Here is a 16,495-nt window from a genome sequence, read left to right as displayed (position 1 = left end):
ATGTGTATGATGTGCATGATTTTATAGAAACATCAACACAATGTTTATGTAATTTATTCTTAAAATGTGTTGCAATACAAAACAGATACACAAAATAAAACCTTCTTTATGGAGTCCATGCATCACACAACCAGCATGTCTGCAGGTGGGGGTCTGAGAGGGATCTCCCCCAGTGTGAACCTTTTCCCTGCAAACTCCTTCAGCTCCTCCGCCGTAAGCTCACTCTGCGGAGTGTAGAGCTTCCCCGTCGTGCTCGCGGTGCCGCCTGTCATCCCCGTCGTCCCTGCCGACCCCTTCACACCGATTGCGCCACTGGGCTGTGCGAAGGAGCTGTCCCCCTTGTTGGAGACAAACATGTTCCCGACCGTGGGCAGCGAGAAGGAGAACTGGGAGACATTAACAGCTCCCCCAATCCCAGCGGGCTTCTCCTTGTTAGCCAGACCAGGAGCGGCGAAGGAGAAGGAGGAAGCAGAGGGGGCGGTGGACGAGCCGCTGTCCGGAAACCCGAACCTTGGTGCCAGACTTGTGGTCCCGAAGCCCGTTGGGCTTCTCTGTGAGTCTGCAGAGCCGAAGCTGCTGCTGGAAGCTTTGAAACTGAAGCTGCTGATGTCTGAACTGACAGCCCCAAAGCCTGCTGGGAAAAATAATGCAGAAGCATATGAGCATCTGCTCATTCCTGTCAGTACGCTCATACGGAGATGACATGCCCAGAATCCCGTTCAACCCCTGCATGAAATTATTCCAAATAAATGAGGGACGCAAGTCTCACCTGCTTTTGCGAAGGTTGGTGCTGTAGAAGTAAAACTCACTGATGACGGCTGAGGATCTGGGTTGTTTAATTCTGATATCTATTTAAAAATGGGAGTACATAAGAACTCATGATCATATAAAGACTTTCTTTTCAGCTTCTTCCAACCCACCTGTACACCATCCACCCTCTATACCCATTTGTGCTATTCGGGGTCATGGCAGTTCAGAGTCTTTCCCCGAAGCTTCATCTGACCAATGTTAAAAACTGGAATTCAGACCACAATGCACAGCACTGTGCAAGTATCTTAAGCAGTCATAAAAAAATGATATTTAAATGATATTCATGCTGTTTAAAACTTTGCTGTTGTGTCTCCCAAAGCATGTCAGCTTGGTCATTTCAAAACCTCTCCTAGAGTCACCCCAGTATTTGCAGCAACTATCCAATAACACCAATGCACCTTTTTCCTGACTCGACCACTCGCACACCTCATATGTCTAATCAGTACCTCACTGACTTAAGCTATTTAAATCAATTAAGTGAACTTGTGATCAAATTTACAACAATCATTTTTTGAAGAACATTAGAAATTCCTGCTAGTTTTTTTCGTGTGTTTTAATTAATATGCATGTGTTCTGATATTAAACTGTGTTTTTTGTTCTGGGCAAATATGTACATTTTAAACAATTCCTTTGACTGCATAAGACTTTTGTACAGTACTCTTGTTATAATACTGTGGGCAGTGGTGGCTTAATGGTTAGGGAAGTAATTGAAAGATTGCAGGTTCGATCCCCGACCAGCAAGGTACCGCCCCCAAGCACTGCTCCCCGGGCACTGAATTAGCTGCCCCCTGCTATGTCACGATGTCACATATGGGATAAACGCAGAGAACACATTTCGTTGTTGTGCACTGTGTGCTGTGGTGTGTCAATATACATAGGACTTACCAGCTGGGCACGCGAGTCTGAATTCAAGATCTTTAGTTCTTGCAGTCTGTTACTCCACTGGCTGATCAGCTGTTGCACGGAGGCGGCCTGAAATGCATCCGTGTGACACGCTTCGATAAACAGTCAGACCATAGAGCTTCCTATAGGTCACTGGAGTAGAATAAAACTGGCACGAGTGTCTCAATAAACATGCAAAACATTATTATGATACACAAATGGGACACTGTGAGAAGACCCTTAATGCTCATGCATGTACACACCACACAGGAGTGCTTTTCAACTGTGTTTAGTATTTACTGCATATCCACCTGCAGTATTACCCACGGACCATTCACTAACTGGTCAGCATACATCTTAAACGCCATGAAACCGCGTGTCCAGTTTCGTGTGACCTCAGTCAGGGGAAGTTTCGTATTACTTATTCTGTCAGTGAGCCAAAATGCAGACCTCCACGCACGGCTTCGGAAACACGCCGTGCTTCATGCAGCAAACCCAAGCGATTTAAATTCATAGGTGAAACAGTGGCCCTTACGTAGGTCTGCAGGCTTCCTGTTTCTCTGCATTTGTAATATTCCAGCCTTAACTCATCTGGAGACAACTCCGAAAAACCTGGAGGGTGAAAAAAAGAACATTCAAAATCACTCTCTCAATCGTCCTACGCTGTGACTAATACTTTCGTCCTTGTACTCATGAAAAACATGCACAACAGACAGATTTTATAATTAACAAATAAAGAAATAAATGACTTATTATACCAGTAATTACTCTGATTATGCTTTTAGTAGATACCTGAAATAGAAGCTTTTTGAGCTGAATAACAGGAAAGGGGCCACTGTCCTGAGCTTTCCCAGCTTTCCATATCCTTCTTGACAGTCTCCCTTTGAACACAAAACATACAGAACTTCAGTCATAGGCATCTGTACAAGAACACTGCACGTATATAATAGAATGAAATCACTGGGTTTAGGAGAACTTAAACTGCATGTAGGCCTCATTGGATAGAGATGAGGGAAATTCAATTTAACCTTACAACCTGCGTTTCTTTTTATTCAAGGAAGTTGCCATCCACTGATATTTTATGGGAGGGAGGGAAAATGTGCCAGAAGGTAACAGAAATGAACTTACAAGAGTTTCTCGTTCTCATCTTGACCACTGTGATCAAAGGTCTGTTGGGTGTCCAGGGCAGTGAAGCGGTTATGAGAAGTGAAGCTAAAATTGGAGGCCTTTATGTCCCGCTCTCCTCCTCCACCACTGCCGCCGCCGCCGCCACCACCACCACCTCCTCCTCCTCCTCTCCCCCAGTCATTACCCCCCCTGGCAAAGGAGGGAGGTGCAACATAGTCTCGTCCAGACCTTTGTGAAGGGTTCACCCACACTTTGTTTCCATAGCCTAAGAGAAAAACAACGACAGTTAACTGCATTTTCATCATATTGCTAATGTGAAGCCTCGTTTTGCGCTGGGTCATATTTCTACATGTACATGCTGACCTGGATTAACGTGGTTGGTACATAAAACACGAAGTCACTGTCGTTACAGATAGTAACAAGGCCGCAACAAACTTCTATTTCCCAGCAGCATAAATGACCAATATAAAGGCTTGACTGCTTCCCCACCTAATATAGAAACACGCCATTATTCAGTTGTACGAAAATTATTCAGTTGTACGAATAATGACTGTTATTTACGCTGGTGATAACAGTAATTATATCAGTAAATGTAGACTCATAACAGGAGTAATAACAACAAACAACACAAGTTTTAGCGGATATTTGCAGTAATAATCCAGTTAAGGGACATGTTAGGGTCTACGTGATTTATCAGCGTAGATACGACTATTTTGACAATTTTCAAGTAATGACAACGAAACAACAACGAAAAATGGTGATATTTGCACCTCCGCCTCGGTAGCTGCTGGACTGCTGACCCCGGTTGTTGTTGTAACCGCCGTCGCTTCGTGGGTGCTCATTCCAGCATCTCTCTCCATACCGACACCGACCTTGTAAAAAGAAATTACAAACTGTCATCTTGTGATAAGATGTAATAACTACGTTGTAAGTCTCGACTTTCCAGCTGTTCAAAAAATTAAGGCAGGCCCGGAGCGAGCCGCCATGTTACTACGTCATCATTACAGCTTCCGATGTTTATGGTGGCCGTGACTGGCCAAAATGCACCGCAAACCAGATAGAAAGCGAGCATCTAAAACGCGTGAAGTGAACGAAAGCCGGAAACTACACTTCGAGCACCATCGCCAATAAATCCGTGGCAAGAGCTCACGAGTAACCAGGAAGACGCAACCGATTACAAACTGATAAATCGGAAATTGTTGGTTAAAATACCATACCAAACATAAATCACTGCATTGCTACTTACGAGGTGGGAATATGCATGTGTGGGACTCCTGGCGAACCTGATAACGATTTAGGTTAGATACTCACTAATAGGCAACTTACTGCAAGGGCAAACTATCCACTACCTAATGCTGATGCTAGGGAAAACTGCCCGGTTTGAACGAACACAATTGTTTTAGAGAGACCAAAAGTGTACCTGAAGCATATCAATTTCATCCTTTCCCACCAGTAGTGGCTAATTTTCAATGAAATTTATTATTGAACAATCAATAGTAAATACAAACATACATGCATAGCCTACATACAACGTGGTATTGGTAACAATTACCTTAGATTCTAAGGCTTATAAGATATAGGAATTTAGAACATACATTTCTTTAAAACCTGTGACAAAACCGAGAGGCAAAGTTTTCGTCTCAAACATAAATTTATTTACAAAAATCTGGGGAAACTTCACCATAAAACCTGCTAAACCCATTTGAATGCTTTTTATTTTCTTTGTGAGAATAAAGAACTAAAATATTAACAAAGCTCTCAAGTGCATGGCACAACGTTGGTAAAATGGAAACGTGATACAGTTGTGACTCACAATAAGGGCATATACTGTATATATTAATGCATTGTACAAAAATTCTAAATCACTAAAACAGGTAAAATTGCATTTTGAAAACCGCCCTTTCAGAGGAGACTCAGGAAAAAAATATTTGCAACTTTGTGTCCAAAATCCAAAAATATGCTTCCGTGATATTCTGGGGTCGAAGCTGTTATAACCTAATTACAGAAACCGGACACACCTCGGTCCTCTAAACAAGGGTCCTTGTACAAATACTTTCCTGAATCCCAATTTAAAGATTAAATAAACACCTACATACAGATAACAGCACAGTAAATGATTTGTGCATAATGGAACCTGTGACTGGAAAAACACAAAAATATTTTTTGCATTTTTGGCATGTCCTTGAGTGGGGGGGTTAATAGTAAAATCAGCAGGTAAGCTGACACCGACTCCCTCCACCGCACTGTAGTGTGGGGGGGCCCACCAGCTACACCGTGGAAGGTGAGGGCACGTCTCCTGCTGGGGTCTGGGTGCCGGTGTCCTCCTCGTTGGCCCCGCAGATGTCCACCACGCAGATGAGGCAGCTGGTGACCGGGAAGGCCCGCACCTTACTGCAGGCCACCCACTTGTCCGTCTCGGTGTAATATTCCAGAATGTGCGCCAGGCGCCCTACTCCTTGGAAACCGGCCAGCACGTAGATGACCGATCCCACGGCGGCACACTTCACCGTCACGCCCTTCCACGGCATTGGAGAGGCGGCCCGCCACTCATTACTGCTGATGTCATAGTACTCCACGGAGTCCAGGCCCCCTGCAACATTAGAGGAAAACAGTCACATAATGGACACACCCTCTCATCCTGGGTCAGTTTATTGGTCATTAATAACCAACCAGCAAATACTCGATGGACATGCCCTCTTACCCTTGGTCAGTTTATTGGTCATTAATAACCAACCAGGAAATACTCGATGGACACGCCCTCTTACTCATGACCAGTTTATTGGTTATTAATAACCAATCAATCTTGCCTGCATTAACCAGAGATTATTTGTGCATGTCTTGGTACTGTGGGAGGAGACTCACACATATTCGAACCTCACACTCAAACACAGAGCTCAGGCTGGGATCAAACCCACAACACTGGTGGTGAGGCCACAGTGCCACTTGGGGGGGGGGGGGAGTACTTGGGTATTTACAGCTTCAGGAGACAGACAGCTTGTTCAAGTCTGAAATCTACTACAATCCAGGGCTCTCTGTTTTAGGTTATGCGTTTCAATTCAGTGAGACACAGCAGGAGCATCAGTCCTGTACCCATGCCGTTCTGTCCTCCCACTGCGTAAATTCTGTCGTTGACAAACACCAGGCCGTGGTTCTTCCTCGGTTCCCTCATGGCACAGAGATCCCTCCACCTGAAACGGCAGCAAGCCAAAGTTTGGACTGAACATAGAGACACCCAAGTTAAAAGGCGTAAACAATGCAGCGTCACGCAGTAAGATCCACATAGACGACGTCAAATGTGGCTACGAAAGGCTGAGAGGTCGATGTCATGCGGAAAGGCTGGGACTGACTCACTCCTCCGTGCTGGGGTCGTACACCTCGCAGTTGTTCAGCACCCTCCCAGACACGTTGTTCCCCAGACTCCCCCCGCACACGTAGATCAGCCCACTGGCCTCCACCATGCCATGGCTGCAACGCGGCATCAGCATGCTTGGCTTATTCTGCCAGCTCTCGGTGCGCGTGTCATAGCACTCAAAGAGGCTTAGGGCGGAGTTCCCTGGGGAGGAGTGAGTGCGGGGAAGAGAGTCATGTGACCAGAAAGGCTGTGAAGTTTACACTCCGGAGAATCAGAAAATACACACCCTGTGGTATATCACACCTCAAGGGTGTTAAAGCGTGCTCCTCATCTGGGGGTGCAAAAAAAGTACTACACACTCTGGAATAAGAATAGTGCTATAGGGTCTGGTTTGTCCTGAGTGCGCAAGATTCGTACCTACTTCCGATCCTCCAGAGGTGTAGATCTTCCCTTTGGATGCGCAGGCAGCCAGGCTGTCCCGAGGGTTGGGAGGGCCCAGCTTGGAGTACCAGCTGTCCTTCACCACGTTGTAGCAGTCCATCCTCTTGATGGGGAACAGCTGAGAGCCGCCCAGGATGTAGACCACATTGTCCCAGAAGACGGAGGCGGCATCTCTCCGCTTCTCGAAGGGGCACCTGATGTCTGTCCAACTGTAGTCCTGCAACCCCATGCAGATGTCCATCAGCATCAAGCATCTCACTCCAAATCTGTCCATGAACTGACCCACTGAGCAAAAAACAGAGCTGATCTTTACAAAATAAATATTATGTCATCAGCTGAATATTGGATTCATTTGGCATATTCAGAATGCCAGACTGAGTATGTGTTTGGGTTCAGAGCAAGGTTAGACATCTTTCTTCTTTGTAGGTCCACAGAGCCTGAGGATCTTCAGGTTACCTTACTGTTGCCAAAGATCATCTACATCTGGAACTCTGGGTGAACCTAGATCCCATCTTAGGAAAACTCCCTAAGTAACCTAGATGTGAGTGAGAGGAGAACCCAGTAGACCCCAAGCTCTTAAGGATCCGTTGCTGGTTCAGGACTTGACCAGATCTGCTTGCGGAAAGCAGCAACCCTTACTTTGGGGTTGAAGTAGCGACAAGACTGTGGCTGCGAGCCGCCAAACAGAGCGATGCGATAGTCGTGCTTCTTGCGCCGCGGCCTGCTGCTCTCCCCAAGCTCTTCACGATCTTCTGGAGACAGGAGATGGTAGCGCATCCCACCTGATCTCCAAAAGAGTCAGGCAACACAGATTAACACAGCCATCAGGATTACTCTCAAGCTTAAATGTCCTACTACCATTCTGTCAATGATGTTTTAATGAACCTTTTAATAGACCAATCCAAAAATCATTAAGCTACCATGACAACGCCTAGATGATGTTCTCACACCAAGCCTGAATGTATCTATCAGAATAACAGGGAGTAATATAACAAGGAATCTCCCAGCATCCTGCAACACATACCGATGACCATCTTCAGGCACTCTGGATTGTCCTGGATCAGGGGCTCAGCCTGTACCGTCTTGCTGAGGAAGTTCTTCGACACGAGAGGGAAGCGTACTTTGGACAGGATGTCCACGATATACTGCTGCCTGTTGGGCTCGTCGTATTTCAGCCACCGCACCGCCGCGTCGTATATCTGCACGAGCCCACATTGCGACATTAAAACAAGGCACATTTAGTGTGTGAACAAACGAAAAAGTGGGCGGGCTCATTATCACTGTCAATCATAAACTGGGTCAACTCTTTCGCTTTTGATTATTTCATCACCTCTCCTTTGGTTGAGCCAGTGACTGACATTGTACCAAAATCTCACCCACCACAGATTTTAAAACCTCATTCCCCCTCATTATACTGATTAGTTATATGGAAGGTATTTCCACCCTCACGCTCTAGATCAGGGCTGCTAAATCATGGTTCTCAAGGTCCGAGCGCTGCTGATTTCCAGCCTTCCTTTACCCGTGAGCCAGGTGTGAAGCCTCTGACCAATCAGAATCAGTAATTATAAAACTCACTACCTGGGAGAACTGAAAACAAGGCCTGTAATTGGACTCAATGTTCATAATTGAAGAATCCCTGCTCTAAGTTAATGTTTCCCCAACCCCAGTTCATATTTCTGCTCCCTCCCAGCTCCCAGTAGCAGAAACGCAGACTGTCTGTTTGTGTACCCGAAGACCGGATTGGGAAATACTGCTCTTGGTAAATTAAGGTGGAGGAGCTGGTAGCACAGTGGTTAAGAACATTTACCTGTAATTCAGGGGGTCTAACACAGACATTCTTGGAAAGAACCTTCTGTTAGAAGAGAAGTTCCACACTCAACTTGCTCCACTGAAGTACTCAGCCATACAAAGGGGTCAGTCAGCCAACAAATGCATGAACGACTCTCACCTGGTCTTCGGCACGGACGGTCAGCGTGTCCTGGTGCAGGAGGTGAGTGACCCTCTTCACATCCAGCTGCAGGAACTCGTCCATCTTGTAGACCTCCGTGAAGTGCTGGTGGATGAAGTCGTCGGCTGCGACTTTCAGATCGGGGCAGTCCAAGCACTCGGCGAGAACGCTGATGCCTGCAGGAACAGCCACCGCTCTGTGACCTACATAGCAAACCTCCGGCTACAGATATACGCCGAGCATCTTTGGTCAAGTCAACTGGACTTTATTGTCATACCACCCACCTACAAGTATACAGAGGCACGAAATAATGTTCCCCCAGCATCACAGTGCACCATATAAACAGCAACAGACGAGGGTTTTTACAGTATTTTTTTACAGTGCAAAGCAAGGCAGGTTGGACACAAGAATCTATATACTCAAACCCAGAGATGGATAGCTCAGGTCCAGGAAGTACAAATCCAAACCAGGATTTTGTTTCAACCATCCAGTTTAGTATAAAGAGTCACAGTCACAGAGTACTCAACTGGTTGGCTGAAACAAATTCTTGACCTGGATTTTTACTTCCTGGACCCGAACTATCCACCTCTGCCTAAACCCTTTAAACTCTATAAGAAATACACAACTTTCATGCTGCATCAATTCCAAATGAGACCAGGGTACGAGAGGCTTTACCCAAACAGTTAGATGCATCCACCTGCTCCTTGAGGAAGTCCACGCACATCTTCTTCACGGGTTCGATCTGGTACTGATTAGCGGCATCCAGCAAAGACTGGACGTTGTTACTATTGACAGAAATCCTGAGAAACGGGAATATTTCACAGCATAACTGTCACCTATAACAGTGGTTCTCAACCTTTATTACACCGGGTCCCAATTTTTTCCATGCCGGCTCAATCAAGTATAGGTTTAAATTAATGCTATGATCAGTCATGCAGTGTACTCTGCAATGTACAGCAATCAATGCTTATCGCACAAATCTGATTGGATGCACCAGTGAATTTTAAATTACGCATCTGTGGCTCGGCTACTTGGATTGGTTGAGTGTTCACTAATTTTGTTCTAACCATTTGCAGACTCAAGACCTGTTTATATAGGTCAATTCTAGGATTGGGACTGGGAAATCTGATCGTGGATCAGCATAGGAGCTTGCTGGTTTTAAAAATGCCTACATTTCCAACTCTACCTCGAGACCCTTTCAGGGCTTGACCCACAGATTGAGAATCACTGACCTAAAACATGTCGGAATAACTATGATGTAGAATTTGAAGTTTCATAATCCTACAGTCAAGTGAATGATTTGTGAGTTATTGAGCATAGTTGTAAGGCATCCATTACTTATCACATTTAATTTATATAGCAGACGCTTCTATTCAAAGTAACATACATATTTAGAAAATGTAGGGTGAATCAGTCCCTGGGGCAACCTGTTGGTTAAGAGCCTTGCATTCAGTCAACCATGGGATTAGAACTAGTAACCTTCTGTTCACAGGCACGCACAGCCCACCCCAATAAAATTCAACAAAAAAGCATTAGACCACTACAGCAGCAGTGCTTGACAGGACGCCCCCCCCCCCCTGTTATTGTTCCCCAAGGCCTTTCGTAAAATCTAACAGCTCCTAGCTGGTCCAGCCCAATGCTTACAAATGTCTTACCGGGCTGTGTAGATGAACTCCACAAGGAGCTCGATGATTTCCGGTTCCACGTTCTTCAGCTGCACTTCGTAGGACGTGGATTCCAGCATGTTGGCTGTTTGCACGTGGCAAACATGCACGCATCAGTAACTGTGCAGATGTTTTAATAACATCCTTCAGCTTGGCAATACAGTTTTCTTCCCCCAAATCAATTTTTGGAAAGTCACTCACTGGCAGACAGTTTCAATTAGTAGTCAAAACACACTGAGGACGTCCCACAATTGCTAACACATCAACAGTTAGAAAGCAAATGAAACACTCAGTCACCAACCAAATTTTTACTTAATCGGAATGGTCATTTTGAACATAAGAAAATGACAGTGAACATGAGCTCGGGAAACTTACTGGTGAACATCAGGTTGAAGAAATGACTAGCAGCTGCAAGGACGACTCGATGTACTGGGATGTGTTTACCCTGGACAACAAGGATGACATCGCAGAGGGTCCTCTGTGCACCAGAGTCAAAGACAACAAACACACATTAGTTTAGATAAGATAAAATTCGACTTTATTGCCATTATACAAGTACGATTAAATGAGGTTTGGCATGTAAACAGTGGAAACAACGGTAAAGTGCAATAAGGCGGCGCAAATATATGACACATATATGTGCACATATATAAATATGTGTGTATGCACAAATACATACATACATATATATACACACACATATATACACATATACATATATATACACACATATATATATATACACATATACATATATATACACACATATATATATATACACATATACATATATATATATACACACACACACACACACACAGGCACACACACACACACACACACACACAGGCACACTTGATCGTAAATCTATATGTACCGTGTAAGAACTGAAATTTAACTGCCAAAAGCCCCCTCTGAAACCACCACAGACATTAGAGAACAAAGCTTCAGAAAAACACCCACTTGAAACCCGCGTTATGATTCTAGGCAGTAAAGCTGATGCCGCTGATGTGAACTCACCTGTTTACGCAGGTTGTTCATCATGCCCATGATGCTGGAGAGCAGCCTGTACTCCTCCTTAACGGCGAATTTCTTCTCGCCCTTCTTCTTGGAGCCCGACGCCTTGTCAGTGGCCGGGGAAGCCATGGTTTCGGTCCCCGGCGAAAAAGCGGCGGGGCTACGGCGACAGCGGGCGGTGATCCGGAGCTAGCAAAGAAATATTATAAAGGCTGCGTCTTCGCGGACACTCGCAGTCCGTGGGGGATGCCCGAAACAGCGCCGGCTGAGGGTTAAAAGCAATGCAGCCAGGGCACCCCCGTGGACCAGCTACCCTGAGCTTTGTTCGCCTGCATTTGTTTCTATCCCGTGGATCTCCGCGGCCGACGTGAATAGGCACAGTAGCGCCACCTGCCGTCGGCCGCGGAGCGGAGGTGCGGGGTTAAGATGCACTCCCCGAAAAATAACGCTTTGGTCACCATCAAGTGCACATACTTACCTTAGCGGAAAATGCAATGGTGCATCACCGTATAACAAATATGCAATCAAATAGAATTAAAGTTTATGCATCAAATGCAAAACACACACACAGTGTTTAGCACAGTGTTTAGCGTCTACTGCAAATATTGGAATGCGTTCCCCTGAGTGCTCCTTGTAGCAAAGTAATAAGTAAGAATCATAATAAATAAAAGATTAAAATAAGATAATAAAAAAGCAAAATAACCCGATGCGCTGTTTAGTAGCCTTATGTTAAAATGCAGCTTATAAAATAGGATCAACTGCAAACATGTAGGTCCGGTATCACTGTAAATCGGACTATTCAATGTAAAATGGGCACGAGGCAGGGAACAACCCAGGATGGGGGGCCAGCCCATCACAGGGCACACTCACAGAAACACACCCATGGGCAATTTAGCGACTCCAATTAGCCTCAGCATGTTTTTAGACTGTGGGGGGAAACCGGAGTACCCGGAGGAAACCCCACGACGACATGGGGAGAACATGCAAACTCCACACACATGTGACCCAGGCGGAGACTTGAACCCGGGTCCCAGAGATGTATATATATAAAAACATCGAAATGAAATTAAAAGTTCCTGGTGACATTAATGTTCGAGTACAGTACGACATTACAAAGCTATCAGACGCAGTTTGTGGTGAACATGTGCTTTGAAAAACATTGCAAAAGTGGAAAGACCAGTTTAAAGAAAATGCGCTGTCGACACGCTTAGGTGAACGTAGGTAGAGTTGAAACAGGTGAAACAGGTAGAAAATGAAATGACCTGGTTATTGTTAATCCCATGACAGCGACGTCATGGGGGGGGGGGGGGGGGGGAGTTGCACTGGATCTGATCCTTCTCCAAGTAGCGTTGCCATTGCTGATCCGACCAAAAAATAACATGACATTTGTGTTTTGCTGTTGCTGTCGCTTCTTGAAGTGGGAAAATACTTCGGAGGTATGTGTTTAGCGTCTGGGATTGTGGAGGGGTTTTAAAAGTATTTTTGTAACCCAAGATTTCTCAGCACCGAATGACATGTATGGCACTTTCAGACAGATTTTATAACCTTGCTTTTTTTTGGGGGGGGTGACGGTGTCCTGATTCATGGTTAATGGGATTTATGTTTTGTGCGGTAAGCTAGAGTGGCTTTTTCAATGGCATTGCAATCAGTGTTCAGAGAAGACACTAGGGTGTACGGTGGCTAAGGAGACGGATCTATATCCTGAATTGTTTTTTAGTTATAAAACCAAATGAACAGATTCGAATTAATGTTCTTTTTTTCCCGTGAAAAGTTTGAATGAGTGTTACAGCGAAAGAACACAGTGCCATTCGTGATTTTATATTTGTTTGTCGCTGTTGGTATCAGATACAAAATATAACTACTCATTTGAATGTATCCCGTTTCCGTTCTTCATTAATTATCATGAAATTTGATTTCTGTTCACAGTACTATTTCTAGTACGCTTGTAAAAAATAACAACGACAAAGAAACATATTTACCAGCTCTGCAGTACTTAAACGGAATACATTAAAAAGTGATAGAGGAATTCGGCAAATTTTCTTCTCTTTAATGTAAAAACATATCAGGTGTCACTTAAGGTGTGATCTTTAAATATTCCTATATGCAAATCATTTTAAGTTGTTGCATAAAACTACACCTGTCATTTTCCTTATTTTGTGGTTATTTTTCTGACTAGATTTGGTTTTAGTGATAAATCTTTAGCTGTTTTTGCAGGAGAGTAACTCCAGCCATTATCTGTTTCAGAGACAGTCTCTCCTTCACCCAGTGACACAGGCCTCCCCAACGGCCACTGGTAAACTTCTCATTCATTGCTGGACTCATGACATCTATAAGCACATTCACTTTACTTCTGCAATTTGTAGCATGTTGTAAATGTAGTTTATGTGAGGTGTCCAGTCACACAACCTATGCTCTGTACCACAGCCATGGAAAAGCGCACCAGGATGACCCCGAAACGCATGGGGGTGCCGGAGATCGACCAGGCCTTCGTGGACATCGCGGAGACCTTTAATAGGCAGCAGGAACATTACAAGACCATGACAGAATGCTTGACCGACTTGAGGGGGAGATATCGCTGTTCCCATGGAGACGGCCTTTCTGTCTGCATGAGGAACATAAGAGACGAGCACAGTGAGTACCTTGCAGATGTGAGACTGTCACTGTTTATTAACCCCAAACAGACAGCTGTTTCTATCAGTCTGCTTGAGGTGGCACCAGTGGATGGGGGGTTGGGGTGGAGGGACATCCCACTGCAAAATTTACCAAAGTGTACCCCTCCAGCTGGCAAATTTTATCAAGTGCCCCTTAACAGTCAGTCATCCCCCTCCCTCGACCCCACTGTGAGACCCCTCCACTGCCCCCTGTTGGCACTTCCTATCTTCGTGAAATAGCCTTGCTTATACCTAGTGCTTTATGTATGAGGCGTGTAATCCAAGCTGGATGTGGAATTAGCTTAACCAGTGTTCTATTTGTGACCTTAGCTGCTTACAGCCCCAGTCTCCAGATGAAGGGCTATGATTTCTCACTGGTGCTTCCCCCGGGCCCAGTACCGAAACGACTACAGGAGACCCAGCAGCGGTTGAGGGCAATATGTCTGGCAGCCAAGGCCATCACGGAGACAAGCACCAAGTTGCAGGAGATGATTGACTGGGTGCTGCAGTGCGAAGCAGAGTTTGCCCAGCAGGTCGGCAATGCCGCCCTGACGTATTTGGACCAGCGACGGGTAGAAGCCAACCTCAGACAGAACATGGAGGAGGCCCGACGGGCCAGGGATCTGTCGCAAAAATACAGACATGAAGCGGGTGACCTGATGAAGGAGGTGGCCCAGCTTTCAGGTGTCAATCTTGCTCCTTAAACCCAACACGCAGGATAATTGTGGTATTGCTTAATACCTGTTGCATATAAATAACAGCCTGCAACAGTATTGGGGGGGAGGGATTTCAGGAACTAACTTATAAATATAATCTCCCTTTTTCTATGAGGAAATACTGTAGATTGGTGTTGCAACAGTAAATTAGTATTTTGTTAAAATGGGGAACAAGTTTTAAAAGCAAATGTCTCCCCATTTACCCGCCGTTTCTAAACATGCTCATTGCTGTCATCAGAGGGTCAGTCTTTGGCTGTGCTGCCTGCTCCGATTTTTCCTTTTCACAGATATAAGCTATATAGACAGCAGTAGAGGGGTGGTGTGCAGCTCAGTGAGTTGGAATGCTGCGTCTGTGATCGGAAGGTTGCCGGTTCAAATCCCAAGCTTCTCAGGGTGATTTGACCCTTGTTCAAGGCCCTTAACCCCCAACTACTTCAGGAACTGTATATTGATTTGGGTAAAAAATGTCTGCTGAATATAAACAGAACATGAACTACTGGAAATGAGCAGCCGGTCATCTTTCTGGGTTTCCAAAGACAGAGAGAGTCAGAAGCATTTGAATTGAAGACCCCCACCGAAATCTTTCCGTCCTACTGGATCTCTGGCTGCAGCACCATTGTTTGTTATGCTGTGACCTTAATTGGATTTGACAGTGGATAGCTAACAGTAACATTTCCCAAGTCGATTCATGGCTCAATTAAGCCGGCTCCCACGGTCGGCACGGAGAGGCTGAGTAATTACCGCGGGCTTTCAAAACATGACGTACACCACCGGTGGGAAGCCGAGAAGCTGAAAAAGACTGTTCTTCGGTGAGATACAGTCAGCACAATGCATTGAATCCTATATCAATACATTTTTAAAATATGTCATACCCTGAAATGACTATGACTGACGCAAATGTTAAGGTATGCTAGCTGCTGAACATGGAAGAAGTTGACAGAATATGTAGTACAACCCCTGTTGGAGAGCAACTTTCCTGTTGCTTTTTCAAACACAAAAACGTGTTTGTGTTTTAAAAAACGAAGTTTTTATGGAGGCGTACATGAACATTAATTGTCAATATTTTAAATCGTTGTGATGCAGAATTTGAATTTAAGATTAAGATGAAGTGACACATTTATATGAAATAACAATGATTTTTTTTAAAATATCCGTCAGCTTGTTTGTTTTCGTTTTGAATAGCTATATTCCTAGCCAGAAAAAGTAGCAAAGCTACAATGAATTCTGAGTTATAAACATTTAGCAATATGTATTATTGCAACATATTAAATGAAAGGAAGCTTTCAATTAATTGTTGTGTAGTGTTTTATAACGATGACGCGCGAAACCTTTCCTAATGAGTAAATGACTCATCGCGCAAAATGTCTGTCCTTGACAGCGCAGTTTACAAATAAAGCTGAATAAAACCGGTCCTTTTGGCTCCAATCCATACCTGTTATTCGTAGCGGGGGAGGGGGGGTATATAAATCAAAATTACACTCTACTAGCTATACAACAGAAAACCTAACTTAAAATTAAAACAGTTTTCTGTAGTTACTTGTACATTCGAGATCTCCCCGTAAGACTACATTGGCTACAGTCCATAACATCTCATTTATTAATGATTTGCTCTTTCAGATTCCTGCATGCCCTCCAATAATATTCCATTCATTCTAGCTATTACAATCTCCAGCGTAGCTACAGGTTTACATATTTTTGCATGTACAATATTTATGGGTGACCAGCACACTGTTGTCTGTCATGCCACAAGAGTTTCACCAGTAACTGCGTTACATGTTGTACCTCCGGCTTTATGCATTTCTTAGCGCCTGCCAAAAGCTTGTTTTCTTTATCAAACGGTTTTACAGCAGTTTGCAGGCGAAGTATCGCGTAAAGTTGGCAAAGCA

At 44.6% G+C, this 16,495-nt stretch overlaps 3 protein-coding genes across 5 annotated transcripts; 1 reads left to right on the top strand and 2 right to left on the bottom strand.

Moving 5' to 3' along the window:
- Positions 1 to 38: 38 nt before the first annotated feature.
- nup42 (nucleoporin 42) lies at positions 39 to 3,895 on the bottom strand. Of its 2 annotated transcripts, none has more exons than XM_048992498.1 (7): positions 3,591 to 3,895; positions 2,821 to 3,085; positions 2,485 to 2,573; positions 2,228 to 2,304; positions 1,696 to 1,782; positions 770 to 848; positions 39 to 631 (listed from the first exon to the last, which is right to left on the bottom strand). In XM_048992498.1, the coding sequence occupies exons 1-7, from the start codon at positions 3,718 to 3,720 to the stop codon at positions 123 to 125; spliced, it is 1,236 nt and encodes a 411-aa protein (XP_048848455.1). In that variant the 5' UTR covers positions 3,721 to 3,895; the 3' UTR covers positions 39 to 122. The 2 variants fall into 2 exon arrangements, with proteins under 2 accessions (XP_048848455.1, XP_048848453.1); XM_048992496.1 differs by having other exon boundaries at positions 39 to 634; positions 3,591 to 3,887.
- Positions 3,896 to 4,280: 385 nt separating this feature from the next.
- klhl7 (kelch-like family member 7) lies at positions 4,281 to 11,605 on the bottom strand. 2 transcript variants are annotated; one of them, XM_048992494.1, is made up of 11 exons: positions 11,246 to 11,605; positions 10,601 to 10,703; positions 10,217 to 10,310; positions 9,237 to 9,361; positions 8,562 to 8,737; positions 7,638 to 7,812; positions 7,253 to 7,395; positions 6,590 to 6,830; positions 6,172 to 6,373; positions 5,911 to 6,008; positions 4,281 to 5,410 (listed from the first exon to the last, which is right to left on the bottom strand). In XM_048992494.1, exons 1-11 carry the CDS (start codon positions 11,369 to 11,371, stop codon positions 5,088 to 5,090), a joined length of 1,806 nt encoding a protein of 601 aa, XP_048848451.1. In that variant the 5' UTR covers positions 11,372 to 11,605; the 3' UTR covers positions 4,281 to 5,087. The 2 variants fall into 2 exon arrangements, with proteins under 2 accessions (XP_048848451.1, XP_048848452.1); XM_048992495.1 differs by having other exon boundaries at positions 10,217 to 10,345; positions 11,246 to 11,265.
- A 940-nt stretch (positions 11,606 to 12,545) lies between these two features.
- On the top strand, positions 12,546 to 16,019 carry si:ch73-345f18.3 (uncharacterized). The gene is made up of 4 exons (XM_048993466.1): positions 12,546 to 12,678; positions 13,487 to 13,535; positions 13,667 to 13,873; positions 14,224 to 16,019. Exons 1-4 carry the CDS (start codon positions 12,622 to 12,624, stop codon positions 14,595 to 14,597), a joined length of 687 nt encoding a protein of 228 aa, XP_048849423.1. The 5' UTR covers positions 12,546 to 12,621; the 3' UTR covers positions 14,598 to 16,019.
- The last annotated feature ends 476 nt before the right edge of the window (positions 16,020 to 16,495 follow it).

This window comes from Brienomyrus brachyistius, chromosome 23, assembly GCF_023856365.1.
Source record: "Brienomyrus brachyistius isolate T26 chromosome 23, BBRACH_0.4, whole genome shotgun sequence".
Lineage (NCBI taxonomy): Eukaryota > Metazoa > Chordata > Actinopteri > Osteoglossiformes > Mormyridae > Brienomyrus > Brienomyrus brachyistius.
The sequence above is the reverse complement of the archived record's forward strand: the minus strand, read 5'-3'. Positions and strand labels throughout refer to the sequence as shown.

Excerpts from the sequence above, each read along its gene's own strand:
- nup42 (XM_048992496.1), bottom strand. The coding sequence starts at position 3,720 with ATGACAGTTTGTAATTTCTTTTTACAAGGTCGGTGTCGGTATGGAGAG. Across the intron at positions 2,305-2,484 it reads TCAAAAAGCTTCTATTTCAG|GTTTTTCGGAGTTGTCTCCA; the intron begins GTATCTACTAAA and ends TTCACCCTCCAG. Across the intron at positions 1,783-2,227 it reads CAGGAAGCCTGCAGACCTAC|GCCGCCTCCGTGCAACAGCT; the intron begins GTAAGGGCCACT and ends GATGCATTTCAG.
- klhl7 (XM_048992494.1), bottom strand. The coding sequence starts at position 11,371 with ATGGCTTCCCCGGCCACTGACAAGGCGTCGGGCTCCAAGAAGAAGGGC. Across the intron at positions 8,738-9,236 it reads GGATGCATCTAACTGTTTGG|GCATCAGCGTTCTCGCCGAG; the intron begins GTAAAGCCTCTC and ends CTGTTCCTGCAG. Across the intron at positions 7,396-7,637 it reads GTGCCTGAAGATGGTCATCG|GTGGGATGCGCTACCATCTC; the intron begins GTATGTGTTGCA and ends TTTGGAGATCAG.
- si:ch73-345f18.3 (XM_048993466.1), top strand. The coding sequence starts at position 12,622 with ATGACATTTGTGTTTTGCTGTTGCTGTCGCTTCTTGAAGTGGGAAAAT. Across the intron at positions 12,679-13,486 it reads AGTGGGAAAATACTTCGGAG|AGACAGTCTCTCCTTCACCC; the intron begins GTATGTGTTTAG and ends TATCTGTTTCAG. Across the intron at positions 13,874-14,223 it reads GAACATAAGAGACGAGCACA|CTGCTTACAGCCCCAGTCTC; the intron begins GTGAGTACCTTG and ends TTGTGACCTTAG.